This window comes from Suncus etruscus, chromosome 5 (genome assembly GCF_024139225.1).
Source record: "Suncus etruscus isolate mSunEtr1 chromosome 5, mSunEtr1.pri.cur, whole genome shotgun sequence".
Lineage (NCBI taxonomy): Eukaryota > Metazoa > Chordata > Mammalia > Eulipotyphla > Soricidae > Suncus > Suncus etruscus.
Window position 1 is genome coordinate 83,050,682 of NC_064852.1, and position 17,870 is coordinate 83,068,551.

General features: G+C 36.6%; 1 protein-coding gene across 1 annotated transcript in view; it reads left to right on the plus strand.

The window, feature by feature from the left end:
- The window catches only part of LOC126009196 (sodium channel protein type 2 subunit alpha-like), a 178,870-nt gene that overhangs the window by 145,578 nt on the left and 15,422 nt on the right, over window positions 1–17,870 (plus strand). The window contains exons 21-22 of the mRNA XM_049773565.1: window positions 11,444–11,566; window positions 13,119–13,400. Coding sequence (XP_049629522.1) covers window positions 11,444–11,566; window positions 13,119–13,400 — 405 coding nt within the window. The remainder of the gene's footprint in view (window positions 1–11,443; window positions 11,567–13,118; window positions 13,401–17,870) is intronic.

The following is a 17,870-nucleotide window of genomic DNA, read 5'->3' on the forward strand; positions in this document are numbered from 1 at the left end:
ATTAAACTCTACCAGGGATCTCAAACTCACGGTCCGCGGGCCACAAACGGCCCTCTGTACAACGTTTTGTGGCCCTAGAGGAATCTTTTTCTGTTTTGTTTTGTTTTGTTTTAGTTGTTTGGGTCACACACCCCTAATGTTCAAGGCTTACTACTGACTTTGCACTCAAGGATCACCCCGACTTCGCCTCCTGCAGCCCCCAGGTAAATTGAGGTTGAGACCCCTACATGATGGTATGTTATATTTCTCATTCTTAACATCAATCTAACCATATTTAAATTCTTCATAGGCAGCTTTCATATAAATGTCTTTGTCATCTCCAAAGCCTGTTAAAAAGTTTGTGCCCCACAAACATACATACTAATTATAAGGAACATTTAAAGTCAGAAAAGACACAAGAAGCTTTTGATTTAAATAATGGTAGAAATGTTTTGATGACAGTCATTTTTTAAAGGTTTTATTAAACATTTAAAAATCTTTAAAAACTAGGGTCAGAGAGATAGCACAGCGGCGTTTGCCTTGCAAGCAGCCAATCCAGGACCTAAGGTGGTTGGTTCGAATCCCGGCGTCTCATATGGTCCCCTGTGCCTTCCAGGAGCTATTTCTGAGCTGATAGCCAGGAGTATAAAAGAACTAAACCTTTTTATTTAATTTAGAACATAAAGGAAGGAGTCAGCAAAATAAAAAGAAAGAAAATAATGGAAGATAATTATAGATATATGAGGGCATTAAAAAATTGAATGAGAAAAACCGGCTAAGCTTTGCAAAAGCCGGCTCCCTGTGTGTGACACCAGGCGGGGAAAATCCGCGAAAGTACACCGGCCCAGTGGAGCCCAACTGTGAACAACTGTGAGTGTGACCTGTCTATGTCTGTCTACTGTCCTCTTGTGTGAAACTCTTGCGAGTGGGGCAAAAAGAGGCTCCAGAAACCTCGCTCGCCCAGAGGCCATTTTTAGGGAGGGACTACAGAGCATGAAAACCGGCAAGCCTTTGCAAAAGCCGGCTCCCTGTGTGTGACACCAGGCGGGAAAATCCGCGAAAGTACACCGGCCCAGTGGAGCCCAACTGTGAAAAACTGTGAGTGTGACCTGTCTATGTCTGTCTACAGTCCTCTTGCATGAAACTCTTGCGAGTGGGGCAAAAAGAGGCTCCAGAAACCTCGCTCGCCCAGACACCATTTTCAGGGAGGGAATACAGAGCATGAAAACCGGCTAAGCTTTGCAAAAGCCGGCTCCCTGTGTGTGACACCAGGCGGGGAAAATCCGAGAAAGTACACCGGCCCAGTGGGGCCCAACTGTGAAAAACTGTGAATGTGTCCTGTCTATGTCTGTCTACTGTCCTCTTGCGTGAAACTCTTGCGAGTGGGGGAAAAAGAGGCTCCAGCGGAGCATGGCCACTCTGCTTTGCTACGCGGCCGAGCACTCTTTCTAAGGAAAGAATTCCATTGCAACAAGAAGGAAAAATCATACTAAGAAAGGCGCTATATCACAGAAGCAAACATTTCTCTCCGGACTGTCTTCTCTGTTGCATGCTCAGGCCTAAGATTTGACCCAGTGTGAGGATTCATCCACGGAGGACTCCCCTCCCTTAGAGGCAAGTCAGCCCATCCAGAAAGGGAGGAGCCAGAGAAGTGTGCTGCCTGCATCATATAACCAATGAATACCACCACAACACGTAGAAAAACCCACAATACAAGTGTGACAATGGGGAAACAACGCAGGCCAGCATCAGACATAGAGAATGAAGATGACAATTCTGAGGACCAGATAATGACTGAACAACTAATCAACCTCTCAGATAAGGACTTTAGACTAGCAATATGGAAGATGCTCAACGGACTCCAAGAAACCATGGATCGTGTTGAACAGAACACTAATAAGTACCAAGAAAATATGAAGACAGAAATCACAAAACTCCAAACTGAAATAATATGTCAACTAACAGGACTGAAATAGTCAGTAAACAAAGTGAATGACAAAATGGATAAGCTCTGGGACAGGGTATCAGAAGCTGAGAATAGACTTGGTGCTGTGGAAGATGAGATACATAACAATTCCATACAGCAGGAGAGATTGGAAAAAAAACTTAAAACAAATGAGCAGACAATGGAAAAATTAGTCAAAGAATGGGAACAGATGAAAATAGAAATCTATGATAAGATCAACAGAAACAACTTAAGAATCATTGGAGTCCCAGAGACCCAGGAAGAAAATTTCCAGGAAGAATCAACGGTCAAGAACATCATTAAAGAGAAACTTCCAGAGCTAAAGAATGTATGTGATCAAATCCTGCATGCCCGAAGAGTACCAAACAAAAGAGACCCAAGAAAAACCACCCCAAGACACATCCTAGTCACAATGACAAATCCAACAGATAGAGACAGAATTCTGAAAACAGCAAGATCAAAAGGGGAAATCACGTTCAAGCAAGCTTCTCTGAGATTTACAGCAGACCTGTCACCAGAAACACTCAATGCCAGAAAGCAGTGGTGGGATATTGTGACAAGACTGAATGAAATGAATGCTTCACATAGAATATTGTACCCAGCAAAACTCACTTTCCGGTTTGACGGAAGAATACATGGTTTCACAGACAAAAAACAGCTCAGAAACTTCACAGACACAAAACCAGTCTTAAGAGAAAAACTGAAAGACCTAATCTAAGACAAGACTACCCAAAAGACACACCAAATTTTGAAATAAAGATGGCATTAAATCCCAGGACAATTCTTTCTCTCAACGTCAATGGACTAAATGCACCAGTTAAGAGACACAGAGTGGCTAAATGGATCAAAAAACTCAATCCAACCTTCTGCTGCCTACAAGAAACGCACCTGAATAGTCAGAACAAACATAGACTCAAAATAAAAGGCTGGAGAAAAATTATCCAAGCAAACAACACCCATAAAAAAGCTGGAGTGGCCATACTAATATTAGATAATGCAAACTTTATACTCAGGAAGGTTGTAAGGGACAAAGATGGAAATTTTATATTAATCAAGGGGTACGTAGAGCAGGAAGAATTCACTCTCCTAAACATATATGCACCGAATGAGGGGCCAGAAAAATATTTAATACAACTGTTGACAAATCTGAAAAATAATATCAACAACAACACAATAATTGTGGGGGACCTTAACACGGCTTTATCAACACTGGATAGGTCAACCAGACTGAAACCCAACAAGAATATACTAGACCTGAGGAGAGAAATGGAAGAAAGAGGCCTAGTGGATATATATAGGACACTCCATCCCCAGAAACCTGGATACACATTCTTCTCCAATGTACATGGGACATTCTCCAGGATAGACTACATGCTGGCACATAAAACATACCTCCATAAGATCAAGAGAATAGAAATTTTGCAGACTACCTTCGCTGACCACAAGGCTCTGAAATTATTTGTGAATTCCAAAGGGACTCAGAAGAAAAACTTTAACACCTGGAAGTTAAACAGCCTCATGCTCAATAACCAGTGGGTCTGAGATGAAATCAAGGAGGAAATCAAAAGGTTCCTGGAAACAAATGACAATAAAGACACAAACTATCAGAACTTATGGGACACAGCAAAAGCAGTACTGAGAGGAAAATTTATAGCTTTGCAAGCACACATCAGGAAGGAAGAAGGAGCTTACCTGAGTAGCTTAATGACACAGCTAATAGAACTAGAAAATGCTCAACAAACGGACCCAAGAATAGGAAGACAGAAGGAAATAACAAAGCTGAGAGCAGAAATCAACGAAGTGGAAACTCAAAAAACAATCCGAAAGATCAACGAAAGCAGAAGTTGGTTCTTTGAAAAAATAAACAAGATTGATAGACCACAGGCAAACCTAACAAAGAAAGAGAGAGAGAGAAACTTGATAACTCGTATCAGGAATGAAAAAGGAGAGATCACTACTGATATGACAGAGATTCAAAGGGTAATCAGAAACTACTTTGAAAAACTCTACGCCACTAAAAATGAGAACCTGGAAGAAATGGATAAATTCTTGGACTCTTATAATCTTCCACGGTTGAAGGAAGAGGATGTAGCATATCTAAACACCCCCATCACCATTGATGAAATTAAAACAGTAATCAAATGTCTGCCGAAAAACAAAAGCCCAGGTCCAGATGGATTCACTAATGAATTCTATCAAACTTTCCAAGAGGAACTACTGCCAGTCTTGGCAAGACTCTTTCATGAAATTGAACAAACAGAAACACTTCCAAATAGCTTTTATGAAGCCAACATCACCTTGATACCTAAACCAGACAGAGACACTACCAAAAAAGAAAATTACAGACCAATATCACTGATGAATGCAGATGCAAAGATCCTCAACAAAATCCTGGCAAATAGGATTCAATGCCTCGTTAAGAAGATCATCCACTAAGATCAAGTAGGTTTCATCCCAGGAATGCAAGGCTGGTTTAACATCCGTAAATCTATCAACATAATACACAACATCAATAACAAGAAAAATAAAAACCACATGATCATATCAATAGATGCAGAGAAAGCATTTGATAAGGTCCAACACCCATTCTTGATCAAAACTCTCAGCAAGATGGGAATGGAGGGAACCTTTCTCAATAAAGTGTAGGCCATCTACCACAAGCCAGTGGCAAATATTATCCTCAATGGAGAAAAACTGAAAGCCTTCCCTCTAAAGTCTGGCACAAGACAAGGCTGTCCTCTCTCACCACTCCTATTCAACATAGCACTGGAAGTACTTGCTGTATCGATTCTGCAAGAAAAGGATATCAAGGGAATCCAGATAGGAAAGGAAGAAGTTAAGCTTTCACTGTTTGCAGATGACATGATACTCTACTTAGAAAACCCTAAAGACTCTATCAAAAAGCTTCTAGAAACAATAGACTCATATAGCAAGGTGGCAGGCTACAAAATTAACACACAAAAATCAATGGCCTTTCTATACACCAATAGTAATAAGGATGAAATGGACATTAAGAAAACAACCCCATTCACAATAGTGCCACACAAACTCAAATATCTTGGAATCAACTTGACTAAATATGTGAAGGACCTATACAAAGAAAACTATAAAACTCTGCTCCAAGAAATAAGAGAGGACACACGGAAATGGAAACGCATATCCTGCTCATGGATTGGCAGGATTAACATCATCCAAAGGCAATACTCTCCAAGGCATTATACAGATTTAATGCCATCCCTCTAAAGATACCCATGACATTCTTCAAAGAAGTGGATCAGACACTTTTGAAATTGATTTGGAACAATAAAACCCTCGAATCGCTAAAGCAATCATTGGGAAAATGAATATGGGAGGAATTACTTTCCCCAACTTTAAACTGTACTACAAAGCAACAGTTATCAAAACAGCATGGTATTGGAATAAGGATAGGTCCTCAGATCAGTGGAATAGGCTTGAATACTCAGAAAATGTTCCCCAGACATACAACCACCTAATTTTTGATAAAGGAGCAGGAAATCCTAAATGGAGCAGGGAAAGCCTCTTCAACAAGTGGTGTTGGCACAATTGGATAGCCACTTGCAAAAAATTGAACTTAGACCCCCAGCTAACATCATGTACGAAGGTAAAATCCAAATGGATTAAAGACCTCGATATCAGCCCCAAAACCATAAGATATATAGAACAACACATAGGCAAAACACTCCAGGACATTACAGGCATCTTCAAGGAGGAAACTGCACTCTCCAAGCAAGTGAAAGCAGAGATTAACAGATGGGAATATATTAAGCTGAGAAGCTTCTGCACCTCAAAGGAAATAGTGCCCAGGATTCAAGAGCCACCCACTGAGTGGGAGAAACTATTCACCCAATACCCATCAGATAAGGGGCTAATCTCCAAAATATACAAGTCACTGACAGAACTTTACAAGAAAAAAAACATCTAACCCCATCAAAAAATGTGGAGAAGAAATGAACAGACACTTTGACAAAGAAGAAATACACATGGCCAAAAGACACATGAAAAAATGTTCCACATCACTAATCATCAGTGAGATGCAAATCAAAACAATGATGAGATACCACCTCACACCCCAGAGAATGGCACACATCTCAAAGAATGAAAATAAACCATGTTGGCGGGGATGTGGAGAGAAAGGAACTCTTATCCACTGCTGGTGGGAGTGCCGTCTAGTTCAACCTTTATGGAAAGCTATATGGAGATTTCTCCAAAAACTGGAAATCGAGCTCCCATAGGATCCAGCTATACCACTCCTAGGAATATACCCTAGGAACACAAATATACAATACAAAAACCCCTTCCTTACACCTATATTCATTGCAGCACTATTTACCATAGCAAGACTCTGGAAACAACCAAGATGCCCTTCAACAGACGAATGGCTAAAGAAACTGTGGTACATATACACAATGGAATATTATGCAGCTGTCAGGAGAGATAAAGTCATGAAATTTTCCTATACAAGGATGTACACGGAATCTATTATGCTGAGTGAAATAAGTCAGAGAGAGAGAGAAAAACGCAGAATGGTCTCACTCATCTATGGGTTTTAAGAAAAATGAAAGACACCCTGGTAATAATAATTTTCAGACACAAAAGAGAAAAGAGCTGGAAGTTCCAGCTCACCTCAGGAAGCTCACCACAAATAGTGATGAGTTTAGTTAGGGAAATAACTACATTTTGAACTGTCCTAATAATGAGAATGTATGAGGAAAATGGAGAGCCTGTACAGGCGGGGGTCGGGTGGGGCGAAGGGAGACTTGGGACATTGGTGATGGGAATGTTGCACTGGTGATGGGTGGTGTTCTTTACGTGACTGAAACCCAAACACAATCATGTATGTAATTAAGGTGTTTAAATAAATTAAAAAAAAAAAGAAAATACCAGAAATTAGAACATAAAAAAAAAATTGAATGAGAATTTTGCGGAAGGTTTACTCTTTTTTAATGTAGAAAACCTTAAATAATTTATTTTAGTAACCTTATTTATCACAATTAATTAAAGAATATTTAGTTTTTATTTCCCTTCATTATAAAATAAATTTTAATGAATATAATATTTTACCAGAAAGGGAAAAATGTAATTTCCTACCTTTTATTTTAATTTTTAAATTTACTTCTTAAAAGCCTTTTGTATTACTAGGCCATATAGAGTATACAAAACGGCACTGGACTTTGCAGCAAGTAAAATGATTTAGATATTATATTTTTAAATTATTGTTCTAAATTGTAATAATTTTCAAATTTTCAACAAAGTAGAAGTTTGCTGGGGGAGAATTTTTTTTATCATACCTGGCAGTGCTCAGGGATTACTTCTGGCTCCACACTAAAAAATCATTCCTGGAGGGACTTAGGACTATATAGAATGCTGAGAATTAAACCCACATTGGCTGGGTGCAAGCCAAGTTCTCTAACCATTTTACATCTCTCTGGCCTTCTAAAAGTGTTTTGATACATGAAGTGCTAAAACTAAAAGGACCCTTCCCTTGGAAAAATTTATTTTTACAGTTTTAAATAAAATATTAATTTTATTTTAATATGATTACTAATATGAATCAATCTGATTTCTAAACACTAAAAAGAACATTAAAATTATTAGAGAATAAGAGTTCTTTTAATTTCAGATTAAAAAATAATTAATCTGCTCATTTTTATTTGTTTGTTTTATTTATGTGTATATGAAGCAAGTTTTGTTTTTTGGCTTTTTGGTTTTTCCCACACCCAGCAGTGCTGAGGGGTTATTCCTGACTCTATATATAGGTATCATTCCTGATGGGCTTAGGTTACCATATAAGATGTAGGGGATTGATCCCAGGTTGACTACTTGCAAGGCAAATATCTATCCAGTGCACTATAATTCAGCCTATCAAGATGGGTTTTTTTTTTTGTTGTTGAATGAAATTTATTTAGAAAGTTGTAAGGGAAGGGGCAAGCACCAAAGAACAGCAGGTAGAATAGTTGCCATGCACTCCAACATTGTGGGTTCTATCCCTGAGCACATCAAGAATGATCCCTAACTGAGAAGCCAGGAGTAAGCACTGAGTTCTACTTGAAGTGACCCAAAAAATCTAAACAAAAAAATACGTAAGAAAAGAGAAATTATTTTTAATCTGAAATTAAAAGAAAAGAAATTAAAAGAGTGGGAAGAAGCCTTTATCTTTTATTTATATGATCATATTTTGGTTTATATTTTGATTATATGATTATATTTATATGCATTATATTATTTTGATTTATATAATTATATTTAACTACTTTTTGATTTATATTTTCCTTAATGTTCCTTAAAGAAATTCTTAACTTACTATTAATCTATTTAAATCAATCTGCTGTTAAATATATTTATAAAAGAGCATACATAACTTTGTCAATAGTTTCTGAATGCAATAATTTAAAATGCAATAATATTGGGATGGAGCTAATAGTACAGTAGATAGGGCATTTACCTTGCAGGTGACTAACCCGGATTCAATCCCCAGCATCCCATATCATCCTCCAAGCCCTCCAAAAGGAAATCCTGAGTCTAGAGCCATGAAGTAACTCCTGAATACCTCCGGGTATGCTGCCCCCTAAAATCAATAATACATAGTAATTTAAATTTCATGTATTGCACTCTGTAAAAGATGAAGCTACACTAAAATATAACTAACTTTTTATTTGTACATCATACTGTGAATAATATATTTTCTTTACTTTTTTTAATATGGCTAAGATTCTTTGGTAAAGTTATAAATATATGGTGTCCAGCATCTCTATTATTGTATATGAAATAAAATCAACATTTTCTGAGTACAGAAAAATTATTTGCTTGGGAGATTATATGCAATGCTAGCAACTGAGGTGTGGTCTGCTACATGCAAGGCAAGCAGCTTATACCTTGTATTAGTTCTTTGGTCATAAGATAATCCTTCGGAAAAAAACAAGTTATACTGTTGAGATTTATAATGTATCAAGCATACCTTGGTTCCTCCCATCTCAGATTTAAGGATAGCATTATGATAATAAATTAAAATAATTGTCATTTTGCTTTAATCATATACAATCTGATCACAAATCATTTCTTCATAATTTATTTTAATGAAGTACAAAATGAATAAGTCATTTTTCTGGCCTGTGGGAGTTCACAGTAAAATAGTAAGGTCAGTTATGTATGTGAGAAAATGACATTTATGCTAGTGCTTTCAATTCACTGAGGAGTCTGAACTGTTCCCTGAAGGGCAGTGAAGTGTGAGTCAGACATTGAAAGAAGAGAATGTCAGCAGCTACACCTGAGGGAGGAATAGAACTCCAAGTGTTAAAAGGCTCAAAATCTTCCACTAGATTTATTCCAAAAAGAATCCTCAAGGGCAGAATCCAGAAGTGTTGAGGGTGTGGAGAAACACTTTGTCATTTGATGACAATGGTTCTCCTTTTCACTTTTTGCTATTCAAACCACATAACTTTATATTTAACCACTTCTTTTAGTTATCTAATAAAACTATTTTTAAGAATTTTTGATATATATCTCTCATCTTTCGTTATGCTTTACATCTCTGGTTCTTCAAAGAAGACAAAATAGACCAAGTGCCACAAATACTAATATGCTATTGTATTTTCATTTTTATTATTATTGTTTGGTTGGTTTGGGGGCCACACCTGACTATTCTCAGGACTTACTTTTGTTCTGTGCTCAGGGTTCATTCCTAGAGATAGTTGAAGAACTGTTTGCAGTGCCCTGAATTGAATAGGGGTCCTTAACATTATACTATTTTCATGGTTCTATACAGAGAATATTCACACAAAAAATGTGTAATTCAAAGGCTTACTCAACAGTGCAGTAGATAGGGTACTTGCCTTCACCAGGGCTAACCAGAGTTCAATCCTCAGAACTTATATGGTCCCTTGAACAAACATCATAGGTGCTTCCCTTAGCACAAAGCCAGAAATAAGCCCTGAGTTCTGCTAGTACTGCTGGCTATGGCCCAAAAAACAAAACCAAACAAAAATGTATAGTTCTCTGCATCTCTGCTAAATGTCACCATGGTGATAGCAACACTGGATCACTCGGCCTGACCACTGAACTCTCAGGAGCAGTTGGATGAGTATAATGGGAGTTGCCATGGATCCCGAGTGCTTCTTGGGAAGACACCCTAATTATAATTTGGTATATTTTTCAATTATTTATGAAAAAGACACATATAAGATCTAAAAGTGTAGATTTTATTCTTAAAATAAAAGTTATATAAGATTACTTTGCATAACAATTTTGCATACACTTTTATTATTATCAAGATATAGTCAGTGTTTACATTTGCTATCATTTCATGAATTTTTATCAAAATTAGAGGTTGTAATTTTAGGTTATGTGTGCAAAATGGTCTTGAATAAGACTAATTTTTAAGTTTCCTATGTACTTCATTTAGTTTTGAAAACATATTTTCTATAATATCATTATCAATTACTCTGAATAGCAATATTTGTATGCTTTGAAATTTAGGAATACTTTTAGAGAAAATGTAAGTTTTAATATATAGATACACAATTTTCTATGTTTCCAAAGGAAATCAGACATTTTTGTATAATCTCAAAGAAAAGCAAACTGTTGCAGTTATGGTATTTTGTTCTTTTCATTTTTAGCTGAGATTGTAGAATGTCTTTTAATCAACTGTATTAATCATCTCTATGAATGGCTGAAAAAAAACAGTTGGCAGTTTCAAATCAATTATACTAAAATCTCAGTTGTTCTTTTAGCGTGCTTAATTTTGACTTCATGTTTTATGCCCACACTGAAATTTGCAGAAAGACAAAACCACTTTTAGAGTTCCTAGACCTTTCTAAATATATTTGAGTTTATTAATCAGTGGTTTGTGTACTTTATTTTATTTTATTTTTATTTAATTTGCCACATTAATTTCTCTTCAGATATGCTAAATAATAAATGACAGATTTACACAGAAATATTGGATCTCTGTATCAATAGTATTCTTTCTTTGAATTCAATTTTTAATTATTCCTTTTAATAAACTTGACAAGAGAACATGTATATATTCTTTTTTTTTTAAATCCAGTTTTTAGAAGCTAAACAGCAGATAAGGCACATACCTTGCAGGAAATCAAGCCAGGTTTTACTGCCTCTTCTATACCATACTATTTCTTCCAAGCCCTATTGGAGTGATCCGAGAACAAAAACCCAGAATAAGCCTTGAGCACCTGTAGTTCCCACCCACCCAGATACAAAGCAAATGAGATTTTCACAGTAATTTTCAAAGTGTGATTCACAAACCAGAATCATTATCCTCACTTTCAGAAGTCAAGAAATTATCAGCTCCAAACCTACTGAAACAAATTTCTCCAATCATCTGAACTTTTGTACATGTATTCATGGTATTGTTAATACTAAGTAAAGTTAGAAAACTACCCATTGTCTAGACTAGAATAAGGTTGAATTCGGTATACATTTTTGTATATAAATAATGAAAATTGACTTCCTTATGCTCTCTAGGTTTCATTGGTCAGCTTAACAGCGAATGCCTTGGGTTACTCAGAACTTGGTGCCATCAAGTCCCTGAGAACATTAAGAGCTCTGAGGCCCTTGAGAGCCTTGTCTAGGTTTGAAGGAATGAGGGTAAGATTAAGTGCCTTGAGAACTGATCAAAACTATAATTGAGAACAGACTGGTATTACATACCTTAGAAATGACAAGTCCATGGAGAGTTTGTGTCTCCTACATTCCTGCTGATGTAACCGATCAATTATATATATTAGATATCTGTCCATTAAATTTAGCACTGTTGGAGACTCTCATTGCTTAGAATGCCTGAATGAGTGCTTCTAACTAGAGATAATTAAATTGATTCTAACTAGATTTTCTGTTCAATGGGAAATCTCTATCACACTGTGTAGGCTTCTGATCTGAGTCAAGTTTAGTTATGTTCATTCCATTTATAAATGTGCAGAAGATCCCCCTCACTGTAATTTAAATCCACCTTTCTTCACTGCTCCATAGAAGATGTTTTTGTGCCTTTAAAACTCCAAATCTGACTGCTTATCTTTCAAATACTGGTAGAAATGACTAAAAAGTAGGTCAGATATGGAAACCTAATTCTAATTCAAAAGATGGTACAAAGAAACTGGGAGGAATTTGTGCTCACAATTCCATCCCTTGGGGCACAATGCTTCAGGCTGAATAGAAATGATGATTTCCTGTCTCAGTGGACTTTGTTATTTGTAAAAGAACTTGTAGAAATCAATGCTTTCTGTGATATTTACAAGTAATTACTTAGCACTGCTTTAACTAAATGTTGCAAACAAGTATGAATGCTCTGTGTATGTGTGCATATATATATATATATATATATATATATTATATTTATTTATTTGTATCTGGTTACATATAAAGGAAATAAGTTTTCTCATTTTACAAATTTAAATCATTGTTATATAGTAGGTTTTATTTTTCAAAAAAGACATCAAAGTTTCAGTACTAGACTAATTGTCAAAATTCCTATACAATTTTGCCTTTATAAAGGATCTACTTTTCTAACCTTTCCATGGATTTACCTTGGAAACACATTATCTTTTATTAATTAGATTCTTTAATTTTCTAGTTTTCTTTATTTAATTTTTTTTAATTTTTAACAATTTATTAGCAAGTGCTTTCATACATTTGCATAGTAGAACGTACTTTGTGGTATATTGAAAAATGAAGTGTCAAATCTAGAAGTAGTGTCAAATTTAGAAGTACTTTTGATAAATCAAAAAGATTAAATTCTCACAGCAACATAATGATAAGGTCCTTAAAACTTACTTTTATTTTAAAATGAACTAAAAATATTGTTACATTGAGACACAGAGCTTCCACCCCAGTTTTCATTCCTGGCACAGCATGATCCTCTGATTATCATCATATGTGGCCTTTATGACCCTTGAGCACTTTGCGTTATTAACTTGTGCAATTCTTTGATGAAATTTTGCTATATGTACATTCTTAGCTCTTGAAAATGTATTTTATATTATAGAATAAAATGTAAATTTAAATGAAGCATAATTGTAAATTCTTAAAACTATCAGGTGTTATTTTTGTCCAATATTTAACATTAAGAACATAGATGTTGTTCATGTTCTATAATTTGAATATTATTAATATTTGCCTCTTTTCCTATCGATTTCTGTGTCAGGTTGTTGTCAATGCTCTTCTAGGAGCCATTCCATCCATAATGAATGTCCTTCTGGTTTGTCTGATCTTTTGGCTAATATTCAGCATTATGGGTGTAAATCTTTTCGCTGGCAAATTTTATCACTGTATTAACTACACCACTGGAGAAATGTTTGATGTAAATGTGGTCAACAACTACAGCGAATGTAAAGCTCTCATAGAGAGCAACCAAACGGCCAGGTGGAAAAATGTGAAAGTAAACTTTGATAATGTGGGACTTGGATATCTTTCTCTGCTTCAAGTGGTAAGTTATCACTTATCCTCTCTGCTATATTATTAAAATGAATGTAAAATTCTTTTCAGTATGTGCATATGTATACTTTTGCAGGCCCATTTACCTAAATCCTTTCTTAATCAATGCAAAACAAACTTTCTACACCACATGGAAAACTAATTTATAGTCTCTCAAATAGACATTAGCTATTCAGCACCTATTCTTTCACAACGTTATTTCTACATGTGTTTCCACCATTTCTTCAGTCTTTCATTAAACAGAGTAAAGTATGACCTGGGTGAGCATGGAAAGTAGTGTGTGTGTGTGTGTGTGTGTGTGTGTGTGTGTGTGTGTGTGTGTGTGTGTGTGTAGGGTGTTGAGGAATAATTTCTTCACTCCTAGTCAGGTTCCCTTTCAGTATCTAAACTACCTATAATCCCTATCTACCAATATTCATAACAGCTATTATTTGGTAACCCCTCCTGAATAAGTCACCGAAGTATCTACTCAGATTCCATGCTTACTATTCACTAAAGTCATTTTTGTTGTATTTTTTTGTTTTGTTTTGTTTTTGTTTTTTGCTTTTGGGTCACACCCAGCAGTGTTCAGGGGTTATTCCTGGCTCTATGCTCAGAAATCACATCTGGCAGGCTCAGGGAACCATATTGGATGCTGGAGTTTGAACTACAGTTCTTCTGCATGCAAGGCAAATTGCCTTACTGCCATGTTATCTCTCTGGCCCCTACTTAAATCCATTTTTACATGGATATTGCAATCTTGCAATTTTTCCTTTCAAGATCTGCTGCGGATATGTTGAACCCACAGGCAAAACCTTAGTGGGTCAGATAGACTCTCACTGGGAATAAGTGGGAACATGAAGCGGATGAATATGAAATATGAAAGAATGATACCACATGCAGTATATGTGGGGTCAACACATCTCTGGCAAGAGTGCGACAAATTTCAATCCTAGACAAGGGAGTATATAAAGGGAGAAAGAGGCAGTCATAACATGAAAAGAATGCAATGCACATTGTTTGATTTCAGAAAAAATACACATAGCTTAGGGTGTTTAGTAACCTAGAATATAACAGGCTTCAGTTAGAGGATAAAAGAAAGTTTCTGGCCGTAGGTGTTATTACTGATGTAAATTAAGGGATAGCAGGAATCCTGGTTTACTCCTGATAACAAATATTCTTAACCTGAGGGAAATAGTATTCTTGCAAGGGGCTAAGACCCACTTCCTATGATCTGGTAATAGAAAGAGAATAACACTAAAGAAAGGGATACAATAATTATATCTAGTAAAATAATCTAATTCTACACTGACCAAACCTGTTTGCAGGCAGGTATTCAAAGTGACAGGGAGAGTTCCCAAGACAGAAATCGTTCTGCTTTGAAGCTCAAAAGCAGGGAGAGAAGACTATTGTCTTGAAGATGGTATGTTTTGACTTCGCCTTTGGAAGTGAGAAGGCTGACAGAAAGAGAGAGCTGACTGGACTTTAAGTTGCAAAATATGCTAAGCCAGCAGGGAACTTTCAACAGCTTGCTTTGGTACTTAAATTCCTTTAATGACTGCAAGATAGCTAAGGCCAAATTTCTGTAGTGGCAAGAGAGACAAACTTCAAATAAAGAGAAAATGTAATGTCACAGCCGTGTCAGAATTATAGCCAATAATCCACGCAAAGGGTCAATAATTGACTTCTCTGAATGGGCCTTTTGGCAGATAATTCTTGAGAGGAAAATTAGACACTGCACCAGGAAGGCAAAAGCTACGTCTGGTGCGTGTTTCCTTATGTGGGGGGTAACAAAGATCACTGTATTTAACATTAATTTGTAAAAATACATTCAACATTTGACCTAACCTCTCTACGATACCCCTTGAGATACAACTATGCAGTGCCCAACACTATAAATATAAAGTAAGAAGATATCTTTTGTTATAAGGAATATAAAAAAAGATTCAAGAATTATTTTCAGGATTATTGTATTCATATAACAAAAATTAACCCAACATATTTTTTTATTTTCTACATTTTTTCCTTGTATATTATTTTTTATTTTGATTTTGATCATAGTGGCTTAAATATCTTCCACATTAGTATTTTAGGTACATATTAACATTGAATCAGGGGAATACCCACCACCAAATTTGTCCTCCCCCCCCTCCCCGTTCCCTTTCTGCAACGCATATCCCCCACCATCACCCCCCGGGCTGCTAGAATAGGTGGTCCCTCTTTGTCTAGCTTACTATCAGTGATTATACATCTGTTTGGTCCTGGTGCCCTCCCTTGTTTCTCCCTCTATTTGAGAGGCTAAGCTAGATAAAAATCGAGTTATGTGGTTTTGTTTGAGGGAAAGAAAAGCAATAGAGTGGGGTAAAGAATAAAAAAAAAATTAAATATGCTGAAAATGGGCAGAGTCCTTCTAGTGGCTATCAACCTCAGTTTGAGAGAGGACATGAAAAAGGTAATTGAAACACCATAACAATACAAAAATAAATATCAAATTAAATATCCAGTGAGCCCTACAGCAATAAAGAGAAGCATCACACAATAGTCTCGGTTCTGAAATCAAATCATGCCGGAGTGCAAAAAGAGAAAGATAAGATAAAATAATATAAAATAAAAGGGAGACATCAACTTCAATATCTACACCAAAATAAGGATGTCAAAAAAACAATCAATATATATATATATGGAAAAATGATTATTTTGTGCCTTTTTTTCCTTTTTTTTTCTTTTTCCCCCTACATAGACACAGTAACTATTAGGGATATTATAGAGGGGATTTCCTTGGCCTAGGAGATACAGGGTTTCCCCATCCCTGAAGTACACTGTCATGGGATTAACTATAGACTCCTTGCATGATCATTTACTCTCCCCTCGGTGCTTTTTGGTGTATGGAAGACTTCTGCTTTGTCATGGATGGTAAAATCAGTCCTCTGTATCTACAGATCTTGGTGACTGTGCAGCTCAAGGAATGGAGCTTATGATGAAGGCTTTCTTTGTGGTTCTAGCAGTTCTGCTTCTTCAGTGTCATTTTAATTCATCTTCTGTAGTTGGTGTTCTTGGTCATTATGTTGCTCCTAGGATGGAGTCTTTTGTTATGTTTCTGGAAGACCCGTTCACTTGCAGTTGTCTCAGTCAGACCTCTGGAATTGGAGATCTTGCTTGTTGAACAGATTGTAGACCAAAAGCTAGGTTAGAGCTTTTTGTTGTTGTTGTTGTTGTTGGTCCTGGGATGCATACTGTCTAGTCCTGGTTGTAACAACCAGTCATTTGTATATAGTAATCTTGGTTTTGTACAGATCAAAGGGTGACATGTCTTCTGATTTTGTCTTATAGTTGGTTGGTGAGGAAGAATAACTTGCTCTTAGATTATAAAAAGAACACCTCCCTTCACTGATGTTACATTCCTAAGACCAATGCCCTCCATCTTCCTCCTTCTCCACCCAGTGCCCGTATTCGAGACAGGCATTCTACTTCTCTCACTCATTAACATTGTCATGGTAGAGTAGATCTCTCTAACTACACTCACTAGTTTATGTGCTGAGCTTCATATCAGAGTTGGTTCTTCGAAGCCTCATCTCAAAACAAATCAAATCAAAACACAAAAACTAGAACAAATAAATTAAAAAATGAACAAGTGGGGTAGAAAAAAACACAGAAAAAGGGAGAAAATGATACAGAAGATTAATTTACATTTGGAGAGAAACAGTATAAGAGGTAGTGTTATATAGGTCTATACTTATGATGATAGTATAGGCTTCCCCATTGTCTTTTGAGATTTCCTCGTGAGGTGTGGGCTCCAGGCAGGGAGGTCTTGGGTAGAGTTCTTGCAATGGGAGTCCATTTGGAGCTAATCTGGTATTAAGCCACAGTCCACAATAAGGAGAGGTGATTAGGAGGGCCACACTGCATGAGTCAGTCAGGGTGTTGGTTGTATTTTCTTGCCGGGAACAAGGTGTGAGTTTGAGTGGGTGTCTCTTCACTTGGGTACTGGGTACTGGTTTGTTGGTGTAGGAGGTTGGTCTTGATGCCTAATGGGTTAAGAACTGAGGGTAAAGAGTTATAGCATGGTGGGGAAATCTGGGATTGGATTAAGGGGTGAAGGGATAATCAGGTTTCTGAGGGGAAAAAAGGGGATAGTACATGGGAGGGATTATATAGGGTATAGGTATGAGTTGTTTGTGGTTTAGGTTTGTCTCTTAAGGAGGATTCCTATCTCTGTGTGCTCCTGCCCCCATATAAACATATAGAAGTTAGCTTAGGTATATATTAATGTAGAGAGGTGAGGAGGGCAAGAGATATGCTGAGCACAGAAGGATAGGTAGGTATAGTACTTGTAAGGAAAGGAAACTAATAGATCAATTTTTGGATATGTATAGGTTTTGTGTCTCGAGGACTATTCATTGTATTAGTGAGGTCTATCTATATAGGTGTTTACCCTTTGCAGTATTGTCCACAGCAACCTATATATCAGCTTTCTTTCCTTTCC